At 34.9% G+C, this 19,203-nt stretch overlaps 1 protein-coding gene across 5 annotated transcripts in view; it reads left to right on the forward strand.

Annotated features, from left to right (window-relative positions):
* The window catches only part of PCLO (piccolo presynaptic cytomatrix protein), a 324,658-nt gene that overhangs the window by 278,074 nt on the left and 27,381 nt on the right, over nucleotides 1-19,203 (forward strand). For all 5 annotated transcript variants that reach the window (XM_033057798.1, XM_033057799.1, XM_033057802.1 and 2 more), the window contains one exon: nucleotides 2,397-2,464. In XM_033057798.1, coding sequence (XP_032913689.1) covers nucleotides 2,397-2,464 — 68 coding nt within the window. The remainder of the gene's footprint in view (nucleotides 1-2,396; nucleotides 2,465-19,203) is intronic.

Consider the following 19,203-nt stretch of genomic DNA (forward strand, 5'->3'; position numbering starts at 1 on the left):
TGGTATTTCTGAGTATTTATCATTTTCAAAAATAAATCCCAAAGGTATTTGTCTACATCTGGTTAGTAACTAAAGGTAAAATAGAGAGAAATCTTAGACTTCAATCTCACCTTCAGAATCTAGGAGGGTTATGTGAGCTTAGGTTATAGGGTGCCAATTGTTTAATTTGTATTAGACTTTTCACTCATATTGTTTTAGGCTAAAAGGGGAGGAAAAAAGATTGTCTTTGACAACATCAAAAGAAAAAGAAAAATATTGGCCTGTTATTTCTAGTGAGAAAAGCAAAGAGGCATAAAATCTTTGTGCATAACACAAGACGGAGCTCTCAATAGAAAGTTTCAGTTTACACATGCCAAATTTGAGTCCAAATAATATCATTTACTGAGTATTGACTAGCAGTGTGACAGTACCTACAGTTATTTGCTATTTGGCTGACAGACTCATTGGTCTCTTAAGCCTGAAATCTGCCCCACTTCTACTGAAAAGCAGGAGGAAGTCTCCACAGCTTCAGATTTTCTCTAATAGAAATTTTTTCTCATGAATTATACTTAATTAAATAAAATATATCCACATCTCTTTTTTTGTAAGTCTGTACTATTTTTTATAATGGTATTTTAAAGTAATTTTTTTATATGCCAATATTAGAAAGAATCTTTAAAATTACACAGGAAATTTATACATACAGGACCTGCTTCATTTTTAATGTTAGTCTCCAGAGCTTTACAATGTAAGGAAAATGAATGACAGAATCATTCATGGAGAGAATATTTAAAATAGGTAACTGTTTCCATTTTGAATTCTGTATAAAAAATCTTATTTTTCTGAATAGATGTATAACTGAAATTCTACTCATCATTTGCATTCACACTGGCTTGATAATGACTTCAGGAACTGTGACCTTGTACTCTAATTCAGCAAATCCAGAAGACCACATCTTAAAATTTGCATGTGAAGTATTAAGTAGGCTAAATATTTTTAAGTATCTTGGCATTTAAAAAACCTTTTTGATTATAAGCTCTCTGCTTAGTATAAGTTTCTGGTTTATCAAAAGAAATTGCTGGATATGCTGAATTTTAAACTCCTTGTTTTAGTCCAAATGCTTTTAACCATAGGAACAATTAGTCTTGAAGCATAATAAAATAATTAAATAGTGACACCATGGGAACTGTTTGATGAGGTAACTAATTAGAATACATGCCAATATTAAGTAGCTATAATTATCAAGGGAAATTAATGATTTCATACAGTTACATAAATCTGAATACATCTTGTAGTCTTTCTAATTTTGATTTTTTTAAGATACTCCTATTATCCGGTTGCAATATTTCTGAAATCTACTCATGTTCTTATCTCTGCTAAAGACCAGATTCTCTAAGCCTTTGTGTTGTGTAGCCCTTTATAGCAGTACATTGGCTATAAAATAAAATTTATTTTTAATGCAAAGATGAAAAACAACTGAATGATGTATAAGGAATATAACCCTTGGAACAAATTAATTCTTGCATCATATTTGTAATGATTTATGAAGCATTACCTACAGAAGAAGAAAATAATAGCTTTTATTAAAACTGAATATAAAATAATTTGAAAAAATGTGAATTTAAACTAATTTTTTTAGCTCCCTGTGAATTTTGACAACTTCTGACATGAAGCTGGCTTACAGGTAGAAAACAGTGATGACCCTTTAACACTCTTTAACAGTTAACTCTTTAACCCCCCAGGAATCACATGCAACTAAAGATTATGCTTTATAGTCTCTATCACAGCAATCAGTCTTAAGGCAAAAAGAAAACTAGAAGCACGAATGTTTGAGTGATTGTAATCATGCCTTAGAGCATGCAACAAGTATATTTAAAGATAGCTTATATTTTACCTAACTTTCATCATGTAAAAATAGACATTAAGATTCTAATGGAGGTTCTTTTTACATAGAATGTAGGAAAATAAGGAACTCCATAGCATGATTCATTCCACTCACTCAACTTTAAGATTAACGTTAAGTTTTCAGAATTGTCTCTTATGCTAAATCTAACCTGCAAAGTAAAGCAATCATTTAAGGAAACAACCACAAGTATGCCTTACCTTTGAAGTAATGGTATGGTAGACCAAATATCAACTTTTTCTGACTGTTTATTATATCTTTCACTGTTGATTATAACAAGATAATGTAAGAAGGTGTGCAGTCCCAGACTGATGTGGGACAGGTAGCAGACAGCACCTGATGGACCCATTCTGTAAGAATTTACAGGCTTAGCAAAATATGATTGCAGCTTCCTTCAAAAGAAAAAAAGATAATATCCTTAAAAGAACAAAGCTTTGTTGACTTAGGTGTATAATTGTTTTAGCTCTCATCTTTATATGGTTTTATTGACAACCACCACCATATCTTTTAACAGAGGGAAGATGAGCCAGAATGGACAAGAGCCAGTAAAGCAGTCGGGAGTAGGAGTAACTGATTCAGAAGGTAAAAAGAAATTCAAACAGCTCTACAGTGGTACCCCATGTCTGTAGGAAGGATGTGCCTATTTCTTTTACTTGTTATGCTGCGAAAAATTAGTCTATGCTCTCTTTGTATTGTAGATTAAAATCCTGACCTTCATTTTCTCTGGGGACCCCTTACACAGAACACCAATGTAATGAGTCTTCAGATTAAATGAGAATGGTGTCTTATTGGTTTATTTAAAGTAATTAAATAGCTAGATTACAATGAATAATATATAATAATATCTGTCTTCTGATGTTCATTGCTTTTCAAATAAAAAATACACAGTATGGAGCTGACTCAATACTCAGTGGATTTGAAGAACATATCTAATGCCTGTCAGGCTCTATTTTTATAACATTTCATAATATTTACTTCATAAAGCAATCATTTATATCAGTGTTTACATAAAACATTAATTTTAAATAAAAAATATTTGCTGAGAAATTAATATTGACTGCTGCACTTAATGCAGATGCACTTTAATGAAACTTTTATTGGATTGGGAAATCCTGAGTGATTTTGTTTTGGTGTTAATGCGGTGCTGAGAAAGGAAAAGACATTGTAATATTGGAGTTGGAAAGCACCTGAGAGAATGACTTTCAAAATTTCATAGGGAATGTGATTATCTTCTTCATATGTAAAAATGGAAAACCACACGGAAATGAAGAGTGTTTTGTACTGAAGGACACATTATGAAAACTCCATTTCCCTTTACATATAAGGCATATTCTTTCAAGTGTATGTTTATGTTGACCAAAAAATATAACTTGATTATCATGACCTGCATTTTATTATTAAAATAAGAACCTTTGTCATTTAGATGTATTTCAATGCAGCTTTGAGTATCAATTAATTGATAAATGAATACATATAATTGATAAATTGATCTGAAGTTTAGACATTTTTCACATTTCTAGAATCTCTATACATGGGGAAATAATTACTGTTTCCTTATTTGAGGTGAAAACAGTCTAACATTCCACACAGCTGAAGAAATCAAATTAGAATTTACAGGTAGATCTATAAAGTTCTCTTTTCCAAAGCAAGAATTCTTACCAAATATTTCCATACATACTATGTATTTTTAAAAAAGCCTAGTAATCTGCTTTATTGAATATCAAATACTTTGATAATCTCCTGATCAAAATTCAATTTCTCAATAGTATATTTAATCATTTGAAAAAAAATAAAGTTCTTTAAGGAGAAACAGTGGGATGAAAATGGGAAGTCAGGAATTTTTCATTTTTATTTTGTCATGATGAGTTTTATACAGATTTATAATTGTAAAAAAATATATTTTCATTATTTTGTTCATCATAAATTTCCCCTTAGGTTATGTCTTGGAGCCTAAATTTCAGAGCTACAAATACAAAATATTTTCATTTCTTATTGGTACTATTTATTAACCCCAAAACCCAAACAAACTCAAATAATAAAAACCAAACAATACCCAAAACACCTTTTGAAATTTTCTCAAAGACATTTATATAACATTTGGTCTGAAATTACCTTTGTAAAGTTATCTTTCTCCTTGCCTTTAAAATTTGTAAATGAGAGCCGCAATTCCCTTATTTTCACTTACAGTGCAGTTCACCTCTGCTACCTTGGGAACTCTAAGTTTTACAGCTCCAAGTGTGATAAAATGACTGGTTATTATTGAGAGATTTTCGCCATTGAGAGAGGTTGGTGCAGTCAGCCTGGATTTTAGTGCTTCATTTTTAGTTGACTAAGAAGGGAAAGGTCAATGTCAAAGATAAATTAAAATTAAAGCTGGAAAAAAATTCAAAAAAATTTAAGTTTCAGCATGTAAATATAATTATCTTTTGGGGAAGCAGTTCAGAATTTAGAGGAACTCAAGATTAACTGAGAATTACTTCAGTATTACAGATTTATTGTGGCTTTATTTTTATAGATGAATAAAAGTTAATGGAAATCTTAAAATCATGCCTTTTCTGTAGTTCTCTTACCTGTGTTGTGGACCAGATGAGCCCTGAAGTTAAGAGGAAGCAAATATTCATTCCCACTTTTCATTAACTGTAGAGATCTCCCATAGCTGGCATTTGTATTCTTATTTGCAATTAATGACTTAGAGTCGCATTTAAAACTTTTTAATGCTGGCACTCTTTTTTTAACATTTTCAGATATTCTTAGGGCATAACTTCTATAAAAAGTAGCCTTGGGCTAGTCTCTTTAAAATGGTGAAGAATAAATGTAGTTGATTGAACATGCAGATTGACTGCTATGCGAAATGTTTTAGTCATCCAAGTCATTCACACAGGCTGGCAAATATGGCAAGGGACTTAGAGGATATTTAAGACCAGTAACTGCAGGCAAAGCAAGGTAGGACCCTCAAATGACAATGAGAATTGGCTTCTAGTAGCTGAATCAAAACTGTAGCAACAGGGTTTGAGTTGAGCTCATGGGGTATGACAGCAAAATTTAGGCATTTACATGAGTGGAATCTCTAGGGGAAAAAATCCTCATTCTGTAATTGTTAGCCCGACATTAATTGTGTTAATGCTTTTTTGGGCATAGTTTTTGTGCTATTAACATATATCAGTATAGTTATAGGTAAATTCTGGAAAACAGGACTATTTACTTTGCTGACATAACCAAATGGTCAATATAAACAACTGTGATTCTGTCTATGATAATCTTGTTCCTCTGAATTTATTATCTTCTCCTATTCTGTATTTTTGTACTACTTAATAATATATTAAAAAATCAGAGTTTTGTTCTTGGACACTGTATTAGCTATTTTTATGATATGCATTGTTGCATGCTATCTTACTTTGGGCATTCTGCCCTGAGAAGATAAAATATTGCATCTTCTTAAGCTTCAGTAAATCTTATTGTACATATTGTGATCTCCATTAAGTTATGCAAGCCAACTTCTGCATTTGTCTCAGAAAGTGCAATATACCTTATTCAAAGATTTCTTACGACATGGTTAGAGTATTACAGACATTATAATAATTACATCCATGTAAAGATTGAAACTAACAATTAAAAGCACATGATTAACATCTTGATTCAGTTGTAGATCATGATTGGTCTATCTGTCCTATGAAGTTGCTCAGCCAATAGGCTCCAGATGGTATTTCCCACCTAACAACCATATATCCTTTTAAAAATATATGGGGAAAATTATTTCCATACATTTTAAAAGTGTGAATTTCCTAGGTAATCCCAAGATGCCATTTTTTCTAGTAGAAGAGAGATATGTAGATATAAATAACATTGTCATGGAAATGTTGTATCTTCTCCCTTTGAAGATTCTGTATGCATGCAAAGTATCGTTCTCCAATCAGTCCTCAATCCTCAAGCATTGAGGTTCATCTCAACAAAGACTCTTTTAGGAGCATTTCAGGGGTTTTTTTTGAGTGAATGAGTACTCAGAGTGCTTCTATCATCTTCTGGGGTTGGCCTTATTGTTGTGAGGATTTTCAATCAGAAAATTGTAATCTTTCTACAGGAGCAGTGCAGCACCTCACTCACATCTTCCAAAAATGTGGGCGTTTTTTTACTCTTTTTTTAATTATTTTTATTATTACTCCCCAGTCCATGAATACTAAAAATTTCTGTTTACTGTTCAGCCATGTCTCAAAGGTTCACTTTATGACATTTCCAGTGGTCCTTTGAGCCTCATACTTTGAGTGTAATCAAACAAAGTTCTCTAAGTAAGAAACTGTCTCCCTCCACAGATGATTGAACCTGAACAGAAATTTTCACAATGTTCAAGTAAAGACCCAGTAGTTATATTTCCATAAGCCAAGAGAAGGAATATATTTGTACTATTTCAAAATCTAAAGGTGCACACATACTTACTGAACTTCTACAAAATTATATGATGGAGATATGCTCTCTCTTTCTTTTTTCTTTTTTTTTTTTGCTAGTAATTTGTCTAAGTTATACATTAAAGCAGAAAAAAAATCCCAAAAAGCAAATACAACAACAAAAAGCCCCCAAACATGCTCTGTGATCATACCTTAACAGGCAAATTTTATAGTACTGTGGTTTAATTTCATCTATTCAGAGTGATCTAAGATTAAAAAAGCCCTTTTTTCTTAATTTTTGAGCTTTTTGGTTCATCAGCCAAAGTTATAAAATAAGAAATTCAGTTTTAATAGTTAATTTTCTTATCTCTCTATTTCAACAATTAAGGCAGTATAATCTTTATTTATGAGGAAAAAAAGTTTAAATACAACAGAAGCTTTAAAACATGCTAGGGAGTCATTCTAATAAGATTCTGGAAAGGTGCATGACCCTCTGACTGGGAATCATTTGACTTGTAAGTTTCCTTTATAGCTTTCTGAACAGAGCTAGTGAAATTTTCATCCATCCCTTCTGCATAGAATAGACCCTGGAGCAAATTGTCTTGCAAACTGTTTCACACTGTCTCCTGAAGAGGAGCACCCAGGAGTGATAAGTGGATTTTTTCTCTTGAGTAAAACAAGGCATGAAATAAACTGACAGAACAGGCACAGCTAAACAATGCCATATTCTTCAAAGTAATTAATACTCAGAAAAAATAATTCGTTTTTACTTGTTTTCTATCTAGCCTAGAGTAACGCTCTTTAAACCACAGGACTCACTGTACTGTGACCAAGAACAGGCTTGCTGCATCTCACACCTTAAAAAACTAGCACTTTGATTTCTTCTAAATCCAAAGGTTGAAATATCAGAAGTATAAAATTTGGTCCTTAGAGGATGTTCAGAGAAAAATGCCCTAATATTGGACCTTGAACCAGAAAGTTATAAGAGGAGAAAAAAGGCAAATGAAGAAAATTATTAACAGATATTTATCATATATTTACTGAGCTTTGCAAACGCTTTTGTATATGCACAAATCTATACTTTGATGTCTGGTTTGTCCAGGCTAAAAATAGGAGGTTTACTGCAGGTGAGAAACTTTCTGGCATTAGAATGATCAGAGACAAAACAACTCTTCTGTGGAGACAAGCTGGGAGAGTTGGGGTTGTCCAGCCTGGGCAAGACTCTGGGGAGATCTTGCTGTGGCCTTAAAATAGATAAAGGGGACTTATAGAAAAAGGAAAAAACTTTTTACCAGGTCGACAGTGACAATGGTTTTAAACTGAGAGTAGATTTAGATTGAATATAAGAGCCACTGGATCAGGTTTCCCACAGAAGTGACGGATTCCCTAACCCTGGAAGTGTTCAAGGACAGGTTGGATGAGGTTTGGGCAACCTGGTCTAGTGGAGGAATCCCTGTCATGGGGTGGGGGTGGAAGTAGATGATCTTTAAAGATCCCTTCAAACCCAAAGCATTCTATGAGTTTTTGATAGGAAAGAGTTGACAAAGATTTTTTAAGGGCTCAACACACAAACTGCCCACTTGCAAATGTGCCTACTTGCTGTGAGTGGTGTTCTAGGAACTGCTGTCCACTCTGGTGTTTGAGAGTTACAGAAGTAAAACATTTCTGTCCTCCAACAGTGATTTCTTCTGTACCTTTGATTAGGAGCATCAGGCACCCACATTTCACACGCTTCAACCAGTGTTTTGTTTTGAAGAGATAAGTCAGTAATTCTGTGCCAGGAAAATTCCACTTTCTTTTTAGTTTCTTACCTTTGGACTGTTTCAACTACTGAAGAAACGTATCACATGCACAGTATTGGGCAGCAAGAATCTGAGAGCTGTTATTTCTGAGGAAAATTACAAGCATCATTACATGGCACACAAATGCTCATTTCTATATTTATGTCAGGAAGTGACTGAATAGACAGAGGAACTGTGAATGCACATGCTGGAGTAGTCTTCAATTTAGCAACAAATCATAAACTAGCACATATTTATTTTTTCTTAAATTTAGTTTAATTGACCTAGACTGAAAATTTTTATCTTCTCTAACATGATTCCTGACTCCTAGCAGTATAACTAACAGTATACAGATCAGCAATAAATGACCAAGTCAGAAGCAGTCACTTTCACCATAATAGAGAATAGTTCTATGTTTCTGGAGCAAGGCTTGATCCAATTCTTTGTAAGGCCTTTTTAGACTGGTATCTCAAAACCACAGGAAGCATCATTTACTTAGGTCAAATAATATCTTTGACCTTTGGGGCCCTCCCAACAACTCAAATAATTCTGCAGTTTTGCACATTTAATCCTAACATATACCAAAATGTAAGAGAACCTGCAAAATGTCTGGACTTGCAAGTATTGTTTGAATCAACAGTTTTGTACTGACCAAGTATGAGACTGTTGACTTGATTGTAATGGGTATTGATCCATGGATTTAAAGAGAAATACAGACAATCTGAAATGCTGCCAACACTGACTTGAACAGTGGTTGAATTGCACTTTTTGGTTTTGAGTGCATATTATGCATGTAGCAAAAGAAATTGCTGCACATTCTCATTGGCTTTCCTCAAGAGCAATATAAACCTGCTATTCTCTTTTTAAAAACCCATTTTTAGTGGCTGTAATATCTGCTTTTATAGTCCTATTGCCCTTCTGATTTACATGTAGAAGAGGTCTTTTTGCAAAATATAATATTACTGATTAAAATATGATCCTTTCCCAGGAAGATATCTAACTGAAATAAGAAGAACTGCCAAAATTCTCTGCTATTTCTATAAATAAAAAGGCTAAAATTCAACCTGACTTTGTTTAAACTGTCTTTACTATAAAATCAGAACCTTGCTTTCTGCCGTTGCCTTCTACCAAGGGTCTGCCATCTACTCGACAGCATAATTTTAATCAATGCCAACAAAATTTAAAGCAGAATATACCAGCAAGGGTAATTTCTCACATGAACAGCTGCTACACTACAGAGGAAAAAAAAGGATATAAGGGAATAGAAAACAAGTACTGAAAGCTCTTGAAGATAGCCTGTCATATGTTGATTTTAAGAACTGAAAAGATCAGATATACTTTTCTGTCACAAGGGATCCTTAAGCAATGAATTAGGGCTATGCACTGACAGTAGTCCTTATCCTCTCTAGTTTTTTAAAAAGAAGTCTATATTTTATGCATGTTCCCTTAAGCTAGGAATAGCCTTACTACTAATGCCTGAAGTCCACACTTTAAAAACTGAGTCAAGAAAAACAACAGCAGCCCTATAAACCTAAATATCATCAGCTTCCTCTCTAAACTCTGAGAAGTATTTTTCATCTATTCCCAATTGGTCCCATATTCTAATTTCCCACCTGGCTCTCCAGTAATAATTGGAGCAATTAGTTCTGCTTTCCTGAGGTATTTGCCAGTATAATCCAGCTGTTTTTCCTAAAAAGAAGCAGAAAGAATTTAAATAAGAAAAAAGTTTGCAGCCAGAGACAAAAAAAGTAGAGGAAAAAAAGGACAAGTTCTGTGTTCATCTATCCACATCACAAACAACATTGACTTACAGTGTTACAAATCAGCCTATTCCTGAACTGTCACTGTAAAATGTCATCAAAAGAAAAGTAAATAATCCAGGAAGACTGTGCTTAACTAGCAGCTGGTTTATGGTTTCTGTAGTTTTGAGTTCTCTATGAACTTTGACTAAATGCTATTGGCCCTTAAATTATGTTGCACAATAATTCTAAAAAAAAAAAAAAAATTAAGTTTTATTTTAAAAGAATTCTGCTTTTCCCATGGGATCTGTTTACATTTCTAAAAAATTGCTAAGAGGGCAAATGAAACAACAAAAAAGCTGAAAAGCACAAATATTTCTTCTGAAAACCAAAATATCACCCCTTTGAAGTGATACTTCAGTAATCACCTGGAAAGCTAATTTGTTTGCTTAATATTGTTAATCACTTTTATTGGACTACCTCTTAAATGCATTTCTGTTAAGGTAAAGCTTCTTGGAACTTTCAGAAAGCTTCTTTTGGTGACTTCTTGGAGTTGTAATGAACTCAGAGTGTTTAGGCTGGGAATGAGAATGCTAGTAATTCCATCAAAAATCTGACAAATATATATATGATTTAATTTTGAAATAAAAAAAATATGGTGGAATTCTGGAACCTGTCTCTTTAAATAGGATGTGATTATGAAGGAAATATTATTTAATACCTGACACATTTAGTATAAATACCCAGTTAATAAGGAAGACTGTCAACACTGGAAAGCAAGCAGAGGGATCCCCCACCAAAATGGAGTGAAGGTGAAGGTGCTGAAGTGTGATTCACTGAATCTGAGCCTTGTCTGGTGTAAGTGCTTCACCTAGAGAGTAATTTAAAAACACTTTGAAATAAAGTCACTTTCCATGATTAATTCATTTAGGACAAGTAAAAGTCAGGTTGGGCATTACTATGATAAAAGGTGAATTGCTGTATCCTAAATAGTTTCCCTTCTGTCATGAAACTGAAACCAGGACTTACCAAGTAGTTTTTCAGTTTTCCAGATTCCTGGAAAATTCAGGTGATCTCTTCCGTTAGCAGTATGATTAGGATCTGGAATTGTGTGCGTGCTCCAAGGGGAAAAAAGGAAGTAAAATAAATCAGTTTGAAAGTCAATAATATTCAGTACTCAAATTTATATAGGCTATTCAGTAGTAGGAATTATATTAAGGGGGCTTCAAGAGGTCATCCCAATGATTCAAGGCACAATATTGTTCCTGAAATGCTTTTTTTACCTTGCACCAAAAAATTCTTAGTGTTGATAGAGACTTTACAGCTTCATTACTCCATTCTACTGATTTATTCTTTAACAGACAATTGCTTTACCTGTGTTCTAGCTCAGTTGTTTACTGAAATTAATAGTCACACACAGAAATAAGAATCCAAATCCAAGAGCTTCCATTCACAAATATAGCATATTTTATCAAGCATTTCCTGTAAATAGATTATTCTAAACTTGCATACAAATTATAACGGAGCAGTTCCTATGGAAGAGTTCTGTATTAGAAACACACTTTTGCTGTATTTATTTGAAATGTTGAAAAGCCTCAAAACTAAGATTATCACTTGTTTCTATAGTAGACAGTCCTCTGTAGCTCCTTAATCTCTTAAGATTCTTAATTTCTTTCTAGAATAATTTACAATTTACTTAGAAATTAAACTATTACACTGGGTAATTCAGAAAAGAGGTGTTTTATTTACCCTCACATCTTCTTGAATACAACCTCTTTTTTTGGACTGATATTCAAATTGTTACCTTGGATTGCTGTTTAAACACAGCTAAATCTAGAGCATTTCCAGGTGGGATCACATGGCCAGCTGAAATTAAACTTCACCTGATCTTTGTTTAAGTATATGAGAGTCCTCAAAATTATTGGACTGTAAATTGTGTTCCAAGAGAGACGGCTTTAAAAATCAGTGCATTAGAATGAATATGAATCTTTCCTGTGATGACAATGCCTGGATATGTCTGAGTCTTGTGGTAGAGAGTGTGCTTTTATGTCTATAACTAGAAACTCATGCTTTGTGTCCACTTTATTTTCAGATTAATATGCTTTCCATAATGTTCATTATTGCATCCTATGATAGTAATCTTATAGGCTTGCAGCTCTAATAAAATGTGTTATCCATTGCTGCAGTATGTGAATAATGGCTTGTCTGTTCAGGGAAAGCTTTGGTGTGTGTATTCCTCATAAAGAATTCTTTACAGTTTGTCCTGTAAAGGCATTTGCAATTACTTTAGGCTGTTATATGTGGGCCTTCCCTTTTGTGCATTATTTATTATGACATTACTAGGCTATGACTGGAAGGGAATCAAGTGGACAGATGACTAGACAAATCTAGTGGCTCAAAGTAATGTACTTTATGTGTAAAATTTGATGCAAAAGTTTATTTACCCTTATCTGCAAAGGGATTCAGGATCTTCAAACACAGGTGTATTCTGCTGTTTTAAATACTCTACTTTTCTGCCTCAATCTAGTTACTGTTCCAGAAAGTTATGTGTATCCCACAGATTCTTAATCAAATCTGCCATTCCAGATCAGCCAGTCCTTTTCTATTGATTAGGAACCAAAAGATTATAATGAAAACTTAAAGCATTTATTTTAGCTTTCTTATGTAATGTTTAGGCTGCTCATATCACATGAGATTAGTGTTGCCAAACGGTCCCAAGTTTCCATGTGTGTTAATACCATCCATTTCTGAAAACATCCTTAGGTATTCTTTCTTTCTGTCATCCCTTCTTTTTTAATATTTCTTTAGGGTTTTTTGGGTTTTTTTGGTCTGCCCTATTGGCTTTGCACTCTGACTGATTGTGATGTGCTAACAACATGTGATAACTGAATTTGCATGCCTTGGAAAATGCACAAATCTTGATATCAGCTGGGTCAACATTGCTACATACACCTGCCTTCATGTTTCACACATGCTGTAGGACCTAGAAGTCCACATTGTTTTCAGAAGCCTGCTAGCATACTGCCTATGATAATTAGTCAGTTTGGGTGATTTACTAGTCCCATGTGTAACTTGCATCAATGCCTGCTGAGTGTGCTTTGGATTCTTGCTGTTTCCTCCTGCTACTCATCCAATGTCTATAGCATTATTCACCAGGCTTCTGATTGCCTTGGCTGTGCCTGGCTGAGTGTTTAGCGTTTTAGGAACACATTTGTATTCATGGAACACTGTTACTTTCTTGAAGGAATTGGATTCTCACCGATCTGAATGCAATTATTTGCCTTTTCTATAAGTTATGCCCTTCTGACTAATCTGATCGTCTGAAGAGTTCCTTTTGCTTGGCAAGTAAAAGAGAGAAAAGGGGACCTTTGTACCCTGTCCTTGGACACTTGTGAGACTGCCAAAAAAGACTCCTTATCTCATTGTTTATATGTTGGTTTTAGGACTATTTTGGGGTTTTTTTGGGGTTTTTGGGTTTTTTTAACATTAAAAGCAATATGCAAGTCTCTGACTTTATAGAGACACATTCTCCCTGTGATTTTTATGTTAGAAAAAGTGAAGCTTACACAATATCTATGCCAAGTATCTTCCTTCCTCCTTGGTTCATCCTTTTCAAACACATCCACAAAGCAAAGTTATCTAAATTCCCGTAAAATTGTCATAGAGATTATTATGATTCAGAAACCATCAGTGTAAAAATAGGTTTTTAAAGCTCATGATAAATTTGTACATGAAAGCTACCATTTCCAAAGAAAGGAATCTAAACAGCATTTGAAAAACAATAAAAGAAAAATAACGAGATTTTTTTTTTTTTCCTGTTGGTAAACATTTTGGACACAAAAAGAGCCTTCACAGCAATAGTTAAACAGAATTTAGGAAGCAGATCCTAGGAGATGCTCTTCACCTCTCCTAGCAACCACACCTTACCTAGATGTTGTTCCACTGATTAAAGGAGCTACTTCAGATATAAAATATTATAGAAAGAAAATGACATATTCAAGACACTCAACTTACCTTCAGAAAATGGGGATACTTGGAAAAATCCTGCAGCATGAAAAATAGATTTTTACAATTTGCCTTCAGTAGTGGAGACAATGCCAAAGTATACTGTTTTCCACCAGCAACCAGAAAGGCAGCGTGAGTGAGGCAAAGCCAGATTTTCTAACAACATTTCTCATTCTCTGGAAAAAAACCCAGCAACTAATCTGTCATTGTACACTGCTTTTTCCCCCAGACTCTTGAAATTGTCACGTTGAATCTACCTTCTTGTATGCAAGTGCATATCAAGGATGAAAGGTAAAAAGGCCATAACCTTTCCATAAATGTCTCATTAGTTTGCACATGTGCCTTCTCATATTATAAGGGAAAAACCACTCTGCTATCACAGCTACATCCAAGTATAATATGAAAAATCATTTCCCTCTTTATTGGCAGTATCTACTGCCCTCAGGTTAGTTGTTCTGAATCAAATTCTAAAATTAAATATTGCAGTTTTCTTGTTGAACAAAGCTGAGTAATTTGTTTCAAATACAATTTTCTGCCACTGGCTAAAGATTCTAAATTGAAGACAGCTTGAAAAATGGATATAATAGGAAATGATGCAAATCCTGAGAGAAAGAGCACACACACAGACAACAAATACATCCTTTTTTCCCTGCCCCTCTCTGGGATCAACTGAATCTGCGGATATATATTTAAAGCATTGACCAAAGGTATTAATTATTCCAATTTCTGCTGTAATTTTGAGCAGAAAGTTCTTTCTTAGGGATACTATGTCTGTTATGATCACAGATTAAAGTAAAAAAAGAAATCATATCTTTTTTGGATGCATTTTTAAAATTTATCTCCATTATTATTTTTATGTTAATAATCCTAATTACACCATAGTAGATTTTTTTTTATAAGAAAGTTCAAAAATAATCTAAGCAGATTGTCTAAATAAACAAGAAGTTTTGATGATGTTTAAACTGTTTAATTAAAACAATCCCAACAAAATTTAGGGATGAATAAAATTGACACCTTCCTTAGATTCCTAATTAATCATTTGAATGCATCCTTATAATGCAGTCCCCTGTGATGACAAAATGCGATTTCCAATACATTCTCAGCTGACTGAAGTGCTTTAAGGCTTGTATAAACACTTGTTTTATGGTCCCAAGCTACCTTTGATGATTAGCAGAGGAACTTCAAGTTTTCCACATCATTTTAAAATCAGCGATAGTAGAAAACATGGTGCTTCTATCTGGATCTTCAGATAATGCACAATACTCATTCTGTCCTTCCATCTGTTCTGATGGCCTCTAAATATCTCCAGTGAAGGAGACTCCACACTCTCTCTCTCTGGGCAATCTGTTCTACTGCTTGGTCACCCACAAAATAAAGAAGCCCATCCTCAGGTGGCAGTACTGTGCATATTCAGGTGAACTTGCTGTGCATGAGTTCCTGCCCATTGCTCTTGTCCTACTGCACCACTGACCAGAGCTTGGTCCATCGTCTTGACACCATCCCTTCAGACACTGATACACATTGGCAAGATCTTCTTTCAGTCATCTCTTCTCATAGCTGGGTAGGCTCAATTCTCTCAGCTTTTCCTCCTGAAAGGAAATCATTTTTATAGCCCTTTGATGGACCTGCTGCAGGATCTCCATGTCTCTCTTGTACTGAGGAGCCCAGAACTGGACACAGCACAGCATGTGTAGCCTCACTAGGTCTGCGTAGATGGGCAGGATCACCTCCCTCAGCCTGCTGGCAATGCTCTTCCATTGGCCTGCTCAGCACAAGGGCACACAGAAAGTACATGCAGAGCTAAATGTCCACCAGGACTCCCAGGTCCCTCTCTGTAGAGCTGCCTTCCAGCAGGTCCAATCTGTGCTCCTCCTTGAATTTTCCTTTGTTGAATTCCAGAAGGTTCTTCCCTGCCAGCTCTCCAGCCTGTCGAGGTCCTTCTGAAGGGCTGCACAGCCCTCTGGGGTATTGTCACTCCTCCCAGCCTCGTGTCACCAGCAAGCTTGCTGGGAAGTATCTACTACCCCTTCATCTAAGTCATTGATGAATAAGTTGAACAAGACCGGACCCAGTCTCAAAATCCTTGTGGGATATCACTTGTTGCAGGTTTTCACCCAGGTCTCTGTGCCACTGACCAAAACTCCCTGAGCTCTGGGTGTCCAGCCAGTTCTCCATCCATCTCACCATTTCCTTGTCCAGCCTTCACCTGCTGACTTTGTCTATGAGGATATCATGGGAGATAGCATCAAAAGCCTTACTGAAGTCTGGTGAACAGCATTCCACTGCTCTACCTCGCCTATCCAGACAGGTTTTGGAATTCAAGTGATGCTTGTGGCAGGGGAGACTGCCTTCAGTGAGTAAAAGGGAGGTTTACCATTGGAATTCAGTACTGCCTCATGTGAGTTCTGCAATAAATTTTGCAATAAATTAATATATTTCATTACATTGCACAGGAAATGTTGCTTCACTACTGTATGAATTATAGAATATTCATACATGACACACAGATGACATACACATACAAATTACATACACAGACAAATAGATGTAGTGGGCTGGATGAATAATGTTTAACAGTTTAGATCTGAGTGTACTTCATGAAAGTCACTGAAGTTTCAGTGGCCTAATATTGGCATGAGAGAAGAGGGATCACACAATGAGAAACAAAGTGAAAAATGCAGGAATGGTGCTGGAGGGTGCAGAAAAATTATGGTTGAAGTATTTAGATGACTGAGCAACTAAAGTTCTGCAAATGATTCCTGAAGGTGGGAAATCTGTCCTCTGAGCTAACCTGAGCTAAGACTCTGGAGCTTTTACTCTATTAGTTAGAGTAGCAACATATTCTTCTTATTCTATAGGTGATCTTTAACTCCCCAGGTTATCACAGGGCTGATTCACTGTACTGTATTTACTTTAAATAAGCAGAACTATATTTCAAAAAGTTGCTTACATAAATGTAAAGAATCCTTCGCAACATAAACTTGGAAGTCAGATAGCCTGTCTTGTCTTCAGAGAAGTATCAAAACTATGTAATTTTTTTTGTTCCTCTAGTTGGTTTCTGTACTGATGCTAGTGGTATTTTTTGTGTCTTTTTTTCCTATTTTATTGAAATAAATTGTGAAAGGGAAGGTAGGATCTAGGAACCATTTCAAGTGGAAAATCTGTATAATGCTACATGCTAGGATCAAAACTGGTATCAGCAATTTGAAATTAACTTAAATAACTCTAACTTCATAAACTTAAATTTGAGTTCAAATATTCAGAGTTCATTGGCTCAATAAGCATATACTTTGTGCTGAGGCAAGGTAGATCCGAGGATTAAGTCTACTTCAGTGATATATGTTCTTACATTTGGACAAATGAACATATGTACATACATGTGTGTTAGGATCCAATTACCAAAAGATGCTTCTGCCCATATTAAGGTGCAAATGTGACCATATGCTAACGTCAGGAGTATGAATTTTGTTTAAGAGTAGATGTGTGGTAGGGAGGGCAGAGAGAGAAGAAAGATTAAGTAGAAATATAGTCACCATCACATGGGTCACTGTGGCATGGCATCCTTCCTGCCCTTCCTCTGGTGTTCTCACTGGTGGGGTCCTTGGAGTGTCCTTCTGGAGATATCACTTTTATACAATCTGACTCTCAGCTATGCACAGAGCACAGATGCTGCTCCCACAGCTTGGGCTAGCAGGTGTATAAGGAATTGCTTCCTTTCTCATGGTTTGCCATGGTGGGAATTTTTGTCTAGATGTGTTACCCAGATCTGCCTCAGCCTGGCATCTTCCTATTGCTGCCTCCTGCAATTACTGCAAGTTCCCATAGCACAGTGGGGTTTTGTCCAGTGTGCTAATTCCAAACCTTCACCTCAGTTTAGGCCTGGAATTCATGCCTTCCTGTTTGTCATCTGTGCCTCTTGAGGTACTTTTTCTTATGGGAACTCCCTTCTCTGACAGTGTCTTGAGATATTTCACTTCATTCTTTAAGTCCTGACAACATGTGTGCATGTCTATCCAGATACTTGTACACAGATATAAATTATTGAATCTCACACATATACATATGGACATACATCTATTATGACATAATATTCTTTTGACATACCTCTTTGTAAATAAAAAACAAACCTGGGTTCTGAATTAAATCTTCACCTGTGTCTGTAGGGTTCTTCATTATTCAAAATACTGCATTTGTTTCATTAGCTTTTATTCTCTGGAGAGTGAACATCACTGTTTTTAACTGCAATGGATAATAAAAGAAGATAAGACCTGTGTTGCATAGTGGCTCTGATACAAAAAGGCAACAAATCCTATTAATATTCAGTTTTACAATTGCATTTCACATGTTCTACTAGTTTAATGGCCTTTATTATAAAAATTTCTAATAATTTGATGATTATTGATTTCACTAGAAATTTCTTTTGACTCTTAAATTAGGATAAGAAAAAATTATGATCTGATCTTCTAGATTTTGCAAACAGGACCTGCTTAAGTAGTTTGGGCATTTCTCTGAACAGTGAAAGTTTTATTTCAGTCTCTTCCTCATTCTGTTTCTGTGTTAATTATCTAATTTAAAACTTAGAGTTTTCTCTACTGTATGGAAAAAAGCTCAATATCTTTTTACAGCTGGGACCTCTGAAATAGGTAATGCAAAGAGAAATTTAACCATGGGAGTTATGGGAGGAGCAGCCACTTAAATAAAATTTTTATAATCAGTGGAATGAAATAACCATTCTAAGGCACAGTTCATCTGACCTATTTTAGAGATCTATTTGCAAATAGGACAAACTACATTCTAGAAGAGCAATCCCTCAGATAAAGGCACTGATTCTCAGACAGATGAATCCTAGCAGCAGGGTCTATCTCCAACAGAAGTTAGGTGACAGTCACTGTAAAATATCTAAATGCATCTAGAAGTAACTTTTAAGCACATTTAACTTTATTTGACAAAAATGCTAATTTAATTTGTTCTGAAGTTCTAAAACGACTGCTGTGCTCAACACTAAGCGCAATTACCATTTTGAGTGTTAGGTTCCATAATTATCTTGAGCTAACAAGAAGCACAAGATGGTGTCAATTTGGGGTTTTTTGTTTTATTTGTTAGAAAAGGCTCTAATTAGGGCACAAAAAATAGAATAGGGGAGATGGTTTTGGTTTATGGTTTACTCAGATAAAAGGTAACCATTTTGAAATCATAGACATAATTGTTATAGAGAACCATGATTATTTAAAGATGAACACTGAAGCACATAAAATATCTACCAGTTTTGTGCATCTTTAGATAACAAGTACTAATTCTATTTTAATTGAATTTATATAATTTATTATTTTCAGTTCTCCAAATTCAGTGTTTCTAACCAGTCTGATGGGGCTTTTTGTTTGTTTGTTTTGGTTGGTTGGCTAGTTAGTTGGTTGGTT

Source organism: Catharus ustulatus, chromosome 4 (genome assembly GCF_009819885.2).
Source record: "Catharus ustulatus isolate bCatUst1 chromosome 4, bCatUst1.pri.v2, whole genome shotgun sequence".
Classification (NCBI taxonomy): Eukaryota; Metazoa; Chordata; class Aves; order Passeriformes; family Turdidae; genus Catharus; species Catharus ustulatus.